At 46.3% G+C, this 9,869-nt stretch overlaps 1 protein-coding gene across 2 annotated transcripts; it reads right to left on the reverse strand.

The window, feature by feature from the left end:
- Positions 1 to 287: 287 nt before the first annotated feature.
- PFN2 (profilin 2) lies at positions 288 to 7,276 on the reverse strand. 2 transcript variants are annotated; one of them, XM_053390267.1, is made up of 3 exons: positions 6,942 to 7,276; positions 3,787 to 3,979; positions 288 to 1,325 (listed from the first exon to the last, which is right to left on the reverse strand). In XM_053390267.1, the coding sequence occupies exons 1-3, from the start codon at positions 7,071 to 7,073 to the stop codon at positions 1,273 to 1,275; spliced, it is 378 nt and encodes a 125-aa protein (XP_053246242.1). In that variant the 5' UTR covers positions 7,074 to 7,276; the 3' UTR covers positions 288 to 1,272. The 2 variants fall into 2 exon arrangements, with proteins under 2 accessions (XP_053246242.1, XP_053246241.1); XM_053390266.1 differs by having other exon boundaries at positions 288 to 2,322; positions 6,942 to 7,236.
- Positions 7,277 to 9,869: the final 2,593 nt, after the last annotated feature.

The raw sequence follows: 9,869 nt of genomic DNA on the forward strand, positions 1-9,869 counted from the left end.
GTATAGGAATGTCTCATTTTATTACTAAAAGCTAGTTTTATAGTTCAAGAGGTAATCTGTATAAGTTCAGGTCCATAAAGAACTATACCCAAATTTTACACCAGAGTGACTCCATTACAATGAATGGGCTGCACTTTATTAACAAAAGACATGACCCAGGTAAATGTAACACAACATTAAACCCGCCCTTAACAGTCAGGTCGCCACAAGGGCACTGCAATATGACACGCCTTCATAAGGGGTGGGGCAAGGGGCAGATCAGAACCACATAACACACTAACTCATACTTTATTTGGTTGGAATAAATTTATTTCATCTGTCTGTAAACAAGGTGTTTAATAGTTATGGCATTTTTTGAAATGCATATTAAATCAGATGAGTTAGACTGTATCCCAGATGTAACAAAGTGCAGGGAAATAAATGGACAAATCAGCAACAAGAATTTGTTTTAAGTCTGTACATTATCCACAAAGGCCCGAACAATAGAAGCAAATACTAGTGTCCCTAAAGTAGTGCCATTCAGAAGACATCTTTCTTGTCAGTTAAAATCCATCTCACAATAGCAACAGTTCATTTTTTTAAAACATTAGTATGGCACAGAATACATTAAAAATTCATCACAAGACAGCCAACTCAGTTATTCCAACCAAGACCATCTTCCATTTTCTCTTTTGTATACAGAGTTCTGCAGTTCTCTTTTAAATGGACATACAAGTTAGTACTGTGCTCAAACTGACAATTTGGTTACACATGTTTCGGATGACTAGTGCACAAGGCAGTTCACTCCACAATTTCTGCAGCAAGGGCATAACAGGCCAAATGAAGATTAGATTTGAAATGGTATCCGTTTGGACCGTTTTATCTTACAACTACCAACCTTCAAAACATACACTGATATCAGAGCAGCAAATCTTATTTCTCAGTTGATGATCTGACAGACTGATCTCAGACTAGGCTATAGGTGTATAGCTGGAGGTGGTAGTTTGTTGACAATGACAATGCAGTTTCATATAAAAACCCAAGCTGCAAATCAAATTGGTCCTATGAAAAAATGAAACCGGACACACTCCAGATGGTTACACTGGGATATCTAAAGTCCATGATGGCAGCCTTTTTACATTTCAACTACAGAACAGGAGCTGGCAAAAACAAAAACAAAATTACGTGCCTGAGCTATTGCGGTGATGGAATGTCCCTGGGGATTCATTCAAGATGGGGATGGTGGTGAAGGGGAGGGGCGAAGAGCATCGGCACCTTTTCATAGTTTTGCAGTTACCCTTTTAAAAGCAGGATGCGCTTCAGACACCATGAAGAGTTTTGCAAGTCTACACAGAAGAGCAACAACAAAACTAAAGCAACACTTGTGACAGCTTTCAAGCAGCAAATTGGTTAAACAAACCAGGCACTGTATTTAAAAATGTATATATATAGATAGATAGAGATGGAAGCAAACAAACAAAAAAGAAGAGTGGATTAAAGGTAAGGACAAGGGGGAGGAAAGTAGAGATATGCATGCACTTTTTCCCTCCCAACCATGCTCTACAAAAGGAAGACTAATGAGCTGTGTAAATGCTCAAAGTGCTGAGGAGGCATTGATCAATCTGGATTGTACAATCGGCACCTTATTTAGTTTAATTTAAATTGGTTTAGTTCTCAATGTCACACTAATTGCTAAGACAAGTAACGCCTGGACTTGGCATGATTCCCTCCCAAGGCTTCAACGTATCATGCATATCATCTTTTGTGTTGCAATAGATGGTGCCAGATACAGAACATGGGTACAACAGTGATTAACAGACAAACGAAAAGGGTAACTGGAGCCATGACAATAGGGAAATGTGTAAATAAAACCGCCATCTATAGGCTGGTAGTACTTTTAACACAAGAGGTGGTGGTGAAAACAGTTGCTATGTGGATGGGGAGAGGCTGCTTAGACGTCAGGCCTCCTCAGGTATAAAGCCAGTTCATAAGCTTTCTTGTTGAGTGTCCCTCCATGGACACCTTCCCTTTCCCATGGCCATAACCAATGCTGGAGTACACAAGGAAACAAGGATGAACAGAATTAAAGAAAGAATAACACCTTTCCCCACCAATAGAGGGATACAAAGGAGACACAGGTTCATACCCCATCACCCTGCATTGCTAATAAAGTTTCCACAATGTAGCTTGAGGCCAGGAAAGTTTAATAGCAATTTCCCCTAATACTTAACAGTCTGCCTAGCAACTAGAACCCAGAGTCTCTCAAGTATTTTGCCATTGAGTATGCCTTCTTATTCAATCCGCCTCCATGGACCCCTTCTTTGCCCATTACAAAGACCAAGACTGAAAGAGAAAAGAAAAGAAGTTTTACAAAGGAGTGTGTTAGACAAGGAAATATTCCAAGTTTTAATAAAGCAGTACAATAAGCATATTCAAATATTGACATATCAGAATAGTTGCCTGCACAGCATTACTATATTGTTTTGAACATTTACCTTGTTTAATTGAAAAGAATGTTCGGCAGACGCAGATGTTAATTTAGTAAGACCAAGCTTTTTAAATGAGACGCATGGGGTATACTGTGGGGTCAGGAAGCTTTGGCTACATTTTCTTGTAAGGTAAATAAAGCAGATGTGGGGTAATATGAATTGGAATAACTGGAATGAACCTACTGTATCATATTCACTTGCTCTAGCAGTTCGTAAGTCAAAAGTTGTTCACAGTACAAAAAGAATCCAATTGTGTTTATGCCAAAACAGCAGAGTCCTGAAGACCTTTAGCAATGCATGTACAGTTATATGCCAGTAGGTGTCACTAAAATGTGTTATAGGTCTGCACGCAAAACAATCTTACATTCTCACTGTCCTCTCACTTTTGATGCTTCTACTTCTATACTAGTTGGTTTGCCTCAAAGTAACTTGTAATTAGTCCAATAGGCCAACATTTTACGTAAATTTTAAAAAAAGAAATCAAACAGTACAATTCTATAGATGTCAACACAGAAGTAAACTCTACGGAATTTAATGGGTCTCACTCCTACTTAAATAGGTACAGGACTGCAATTTTAGAGCATATGAAGTCGAACAAGCTGAATGATGATCAGTACCATATATCAAATTAAAAAGTACAATCCTAAGCACTGGGTTTTTAATAGACTAGTATGCAGCATTTGTGGGAAACCTGTGGCACTCAGCTGTTGCCAGCTACAACACCCATCATCTCTGACTACTGGCCATGCTGACAAAGATGGATGGGAGCTGGGAGTCCAAAACCAACTGGAAGGCCACAAGTTCCCCACACCTGTTGTACAGGATCAGGTTGTTAGAAGTTCCTTTTGGAACACCATCCAACATGCATTTCTTATTTAGTTGAAGGTTTATACGAGAAGTCTGCATGGACTGGCATCCTGAAGTATTGAGGATGCCTTGGGAATATAAAGCAACAGATATTCCATATTTATAAACTGATATATGCATAAATCATCTATGAACTACTTAGCTAAGCAACCAGGTACATATGCTCTTTGTCATTTACTTTTGCTGGACAATAAATAACCTCCAAAATTAGAAGCCTGAACTTGCATTTTTATTCTACCTGAAGCAATTAATTTCAAATGCCAAAACATTAACATCCTGGGTGCCTAGTCTTAAGAATATGGTCTTATTCTCCACAAAGCTATTTTGACAGCCAGTCACCTAATCCAGATCTTGTTGGACAGATCAATTGAGATAATTTAAAGCCTACATGTTTTTTAAGCAGTAGAAAACAAAACACCAGATCAAACACTAGTGAAAGTTCCAAGCTTACCTCGACCAGCTCTGCCTACAGCAACATTATACGTTGGCTCGCCACCTTGGCTCTTTGTCCTGATGTCCATTGTACAGTCACCATCCACATAGAGGCTATCTCTGATCACAGAGCACTTCTTTGCACCCAGAGTTAGACCATTGGTGAAGAAACCCTCGCGGTCTTTTCCTACAATCATATCTATTTCTACAGGCTGTCAAAAAGAGAAGTCCATAGAGTTTTAGAGCAAGCTCTCATACCTGGATTCTGAAGAGTCAATGTACACACTGAATGTACTAATGTAATAGCAAAAGGAGAACATAACTCTAGCAGAAACAACTGTAGCTTCTAAAGTCTAACACTGTATGAAGTTAATGAAGTAGTTCTGAAAGGTACAAAGTAGGATGATACCCATGTAGAGTCTTCAAATATGTTTTTCATTAAGTATGCAATTAATGATGAGACCCTGATTTTAGATTGTGCATATACATCTATGGGAGAGAAGATAAAAAAAAGTTATATTAGAGCTTCATGCTGTCTACAGGACCACTCCCTGCAATGTGCCAAATAACTAAAGCACTATGGCAGAAGCAGAAGCACAAAGGGTCTATGTTCTACATGCAACATAGGCACAAAATGCAGAATAGCCTCCATTATTTATAGCTACATGGCTGTCAATAAGTTTCAGGAATGCTATTAAACCATATTTTTAAAATACAGTGTTCTCAAGGTTATTGTTTCTAACACTGTGCATTTCTGTTCTTTCCCACACAGATTACAAAGTTTACATTACAGCTTCTCCAATGCTAATAAGGCCATTCAGATGGAAAATGCACATGCTTTGCAGAACCCTCAAAAACTGGGTATGGTAGCTCAATGTTAGACAAGCAGGGGGGAAATTAATTAATTTTTAAATTTAAATTTTTATGCCACCCTTCATCCGACGATCGCGGAGCAATTTGCAATATAAATACCAAAAAATGCGTAACATAGTAACAAGAGCATGGTGGCTACATATTACCCCCTTTTCTCAGGAATAGTGCAAGGTGTGTGTATTTATAAAGCAAAATGGAAAAAGGCAGTCCAGCAAGAAAACATGCTCCCTCGGCACTGTATGATGGAATAGGCATCTTGTTCCAGTAGAACTGCAGAGTCATAGCAGGCCCCAGCCATTCCCAAAGCATAAGCCAAGATTCTACCCATAAACATCTTAGCAGCAAAGAGACTGGCTCAGCAGCTACCAAGGGCACCACTTCTTTTAACCCATTCCTATGCCTCCTACAGACAGGACAAGGCTAAGCCATGCTTTAATACTGCTGGCAGAGCCCTCAGTATTATTCCCAATAAGGGGCACTGGCAAGAGGGGCGAGGAGTGCTGTTTAGAATAAGGGAGCTCGCTTTTCATGACATTTGCCTGCATAGACAGGCAGCCAGCCAAAATGGCATTTTGGAGTGGAAGGGGATAAAGCCAGACAGCCACCACCCCTGTTGTAATGCAAGATCACATTGCACACCTAATGCACGGGTAAATAAAGGGGGAAGCGCCAACAGAATCTATATAATTTCAATATACATTTCCACACTCTCAGCCTGCAGATACCATATCGGTGAGTTAAGCAGGCAACCACACAACCTTCTCACGGAAATTTCCCCCTTTCTTTTTATAAACTCTTATCTCGAATGACCAGAAAACTTTATGGCAAGAGAAAGATGAGAGATGGAAAAAACAGAAGAGATAGAAAGACTGCAGTGCAGAAACGGGGTGATTAATATCTCGGGAGAGAAGAGAAAAGGAGGGGTTAAAAAAAAAATCAGCGGCAGTGCGCCATCTTGGAGGTGAAAAAACATGGAACCAGTGGCGAGGAATGGATTCACAAAAGCCTCCTACGCTGGATTCGCAAGTCTCTCCCCAGCAGTGCGGACCAGAGACGAGGGAATCCTACGCAAAGCCTCTCCAAGAATCATCGCCTCCCTTCCCCGCGCCCGGCCTTTTCCCTCCTCCTCCTCCTCCCGCCGCCGTATTGCCGGCTATTGCTCCAGCCCAATTGCCGTGGCAATTAAGGAGCCCCGCAGCCTGGCATACAAAATGGTCCCCCGAGAAGCCCGAGGCTATTCCCGTCCCAGCCTGGCCCCGCATGTCTTGGAGGCTAGGGAGGGCGAGCTGCAAGGTAGCCCAGCAACAGGGGATCTCAAAACGCCAGCCTGCCCCCTCCTCCCTCCCTCCCTCTCCCGCCCAGCCACCAGATAAAGGGCCCTTTTCTCCCACTGCCTCAAATCACTAGTTGGGGAGAGGAGCCTCGGATCCGAGGGGGAAAGGCGCAGCAATGCCCGGGGCCTAACTGGCGCGGGCTGCTGCTTTCTTCCCATTAAAGGCGCTTTTACGGCCATCGTAAGCTGCGGGTGGGCGGGAAGGAGAGGAGACACCGCAAGGAGGGAAACTCGCTGCCATTTACACCTTCACCCAGCTGGGCCTCTCCTGCTATTCCCTTTTCTCGCACCCCCCTGTGTGTTTCTTTTTGGAGGGGTGGGGGGGGCGCTACGGCCGTGGCCCAAAGCTGGGAAGGGGACGCGCGCGCGCACACATAATGCAAGCTAGCAAAAGGGCAGAAAGCTTTTTGCACGAGGGCGCTCCCCGCCCCCAGATTTCTCGCCTAGCCTCGGCTCCCCCACCACTGGTCCAAGGTTGGAGGGCAAGAGATAAATTATTATTATTATCATCCGGGTGGCAGAGGGAGAAGAGGGAGAGATGCAGGAAACACAGAAAGCCCCCTTTCCCCACTCCCTAGTTGTGGGAGAGAAAAGAAGAGTCGCCTCCGCCGCACGCGGCGCTCCTTTTTCTTCCCTCGCCTGCGCGCGCGCTATGCATGGAAAAAAAGAAAAAAGGCTGCACTTTGCAATCCGCCCCTCGTGGGATTAGGCGCAACTCCGTGGGGCTCATCCGCCTCCTCCCCCAAAGCCCAAGCCTAGCCGACACCCCCCGCCCGCCCGCCCTCCCTTCTCCAAGGGCCGAAATATGCCCGCCCGGGTTTGGTGTTTTTAAAAGGGGAGGGTTACAAATCATGGGTTAGCCTTCCATCCATCCCTCTTTCTCTCCCCCCCCCCCCGCCACTTGCTTCTCTCCGTGACCGGGACCCCCCCCCCCCGCAACCTACCTACCTACCCCCGGGCGCCCTTACCGTAATGCTCTGAAAGATGCCCCCGGCCGTCGCTGCCCAGACGTACTTGGCGTCACAGTAGCCGACAATGGCGGCCTCCTGGCAGCAGCCATCGCACATCAGGTTATCCACGTAGCTCTGCCAGCCTGCCATCTTCGGCTCGCGCCTGGCGGATGGGGGGTTGGCGGGGAAGGAGGGAAGAAGGAAGGAAAGGGAGGGGGGAAGAGAGAGAGAGAGGAAGCCGGGACTCGAGGCGGGCGGGAGGGAAAGAAGGCGAGGACGAGAGGAAGCGGGGGAAAGAGACGCACGGAGAGAGAGAAAAGGCAGAGAGGGAGAGCAGCCCCGCAGCGGACGAGACTCTCTGACGGACGGGAAGGCGGCGGCGGCGGCGGTTGAGGAGAAGGCAGGCGGGGGAGGGGACCGAGGGGGTGGGTCCACCTGAGGCGCTTGCGGCGGCAACCACTGCCGCGATGGCCGCCCGCCCGCTTTTCTCCCTTTATTATTATTACTATTATCGTTATTATTATTATTATTAAATGGCAGCTTCCCCCACAGGGAGGCGAGGAAGAGGAAGGAGGCGGCCACTGGGCAGCGCCCAACCGACCCGCAGCGACGAACGGCGCGTGTGGAGGCGTCGAGAGGGAGGAGGAGGGGGAAGGGCAAGCCAAAGAGTGCGGGTGGCCGCTGCTGCCGCCTCCTCCACCGCTCGCTCAATGCCGCGGACGCTTCTCTTCGCGGCAGGATCCCTCCGCTGCCGCCGCCGCCTATTGGCATTGTGGGTCCTCCCGGCGGAGGGATACGCTGCGCTGCCGCGTGCTGAGACCGAAGCACGAGGGGGAGGAGGGGGCCGCTCTGCTGCTGTTGCTGCTGTTCTCCTTCGCGGGGGCTGCTGGACACCAGCTGGCGCCTTCTTCTTCGCCGTGGCTGCTCTGGTGGGCTCAGGCGGGGCGAGGCGTCGTGGCAGCTGCAGAGCAAGGGTATGTGCGGGGGCCCGCGGGGGTGTAGGCAGGAGGGAGGGGAAGAGAGGTGAGAAATGCTAGGCGCCCCCATCCCACTTTTGCGGTCTGCTGAAGCTTCGTTAAGTTTTTTTTTTCCTTTAAAAAGATGGGGCAAGTCAAAAGTCAACGCTTTGCAGCTGTTCCCTGCGTGGCGATGCAGTGGCGGGGGCGAGTGAGGCTTCACCTGTTGGCTTTTCCGCCTGCAATGTAGGTGTTGGGGTAGAGGAGAGGTGCGGGAAGGGGGCAAGACGTGTGAATCGTAATTTCTGGTGGTTCACATGCGACTGGTACCCAGGCTGAGACGCTGCACGTGTTTTATTGGAAGTTCTTTCAAGTTTAGTGACACAGTGCAGTCCTAACCACGGTCTACTGGGAAGTAGGTTTTGTGGAATTAATGGGGCTTACTCCCAAATATGTGGTGTTAGGGTTGAAGCCCTGCTAAGGATCCTGCTGCCTAGAGACCTGCAGAAAGAAGGTGTTTCTTCCTGACCTTGCTACACGCTTATGTGTGGAACAAGAATTTCCCCCCCCCCACCGTCTGCTAAGTTAGTTGCCCTGCAGGCTGATGCCCAAGCTTTAACAGGTTTTAGTGAAGAGTTGAAATTCAGGTCAGGATCCCGGCCCTTTACTGCAAATCCCAAACATGTCTACTCAGTTCAGTTAATTTCAATAAAAAAAATTCCTTCCAAGCAAGAGCATCTAGGGTTTGCTGCCTTGGGCACTGAATCTAGATTCATCTCTGAGAGATTTCAAGGAGATGGCTGCAAGAGTAAGTAGTTTGTAAATTGGAGCCTCTGTCATATTCTTGGCTGGGATCACCAGATGGTTATCTGACCATACTGTAATAAAAGAGAAAAGGTTGCAGGCTTAATAAGTTTTGAGTGTTTGCTTACTTCCCTTCAGCACCTCTTAGATGGGAGGAGAGCAGAGGCTTGGCACATGTAATTTTATCACTTCTGCTGCAGGTTAAACTTTTTGGTCTGTATAAGCACCAGCCCAGAATTCTGGATGTTTGTAAGACTTAAATTTATGCAGTTTTTGTTATGTGCCTGCATTTGAAAAGGAGCATCCATTGAATTCCCTGAGAGTAAATTATGACTTTCTTTTCCCGCTTCCTCACTGTAAAACGTGGGTGTGGGTGTGTCTCTTTTTATTGCACTTGGACTCAGTTTTTCTTCAGAGCAGTCCCACAAGTGACTACTCTCAGGTAATGCCAGAGAAGACCATAGCCCTCAATGAAACTTGAGCAGGTTGCTTTATAGACTACAGAGGAACCTTGGGTTGCGAACATGATCCGTGCAGGAGGCACGTTCACAGCCTGCGCACGCGCGGGTTGCAATTTGGCGCTTCTACGCATGCGTGATTTAGCGCTTCTGCTCATGCGCAAGCACCGAAACCCGGAAGTAACCCGTTTCATATACTTCCAGGTTTGTCACGGTGCGCAACCCGAAAACACGTTACCTGAAACGTCTGTAACCTGAGGTACCACTGTAATTGGATTGCTCTTTTAATGCTGTGGTACTTGTTTGGCAGTCAGGCCCATTAGAATTAACAGGAGTTCTTTCAAACCTCAGCTCTTTATCAAAATTATGTGTGTTGTGGAATCCATATATTATTTAAACCAGCATTGTGACATGCAGAGGTTCCATTTGACATGTTGGTTACTGGTCCCCAAACCTCCATAGGCTGCAACTTTGAGAATTGCCAAGAAGGGAGAACCTTCCTTGTTAAATCTTTTCCCATCACAGTGCTGAAGTGACAGCAGAAACCAACCTGGTTTTTCAGTGCAATCATACACATCTCTGCGCAGAAATGAGTTCTATTCAGTGGCAGTTCACATGCCCTTGAATATGTGAATAATAAGGTGAGGCACCCTTTCAATATGTGCAGAGATATTTCATTCATCGCTGAGTAACTGCATCCAGCCCCCATACACACACACATTCCTAGA

This window comes from Podarcis raffonei, chromosome 5, assembly GCF_027172205.1.
Source record: "Podarcis raffonei isolate rPodRaf1 chromosome 5, rPodRaf1.pri, whole genome shotgun sequence".
In the NCBI taxonomy this organism is placed as follows: Eukaryota; Metazoa; Chordata; class Lepidosauria; order Squamata; family Lacertidae; genus Podarcis; species Podarcis raffonei.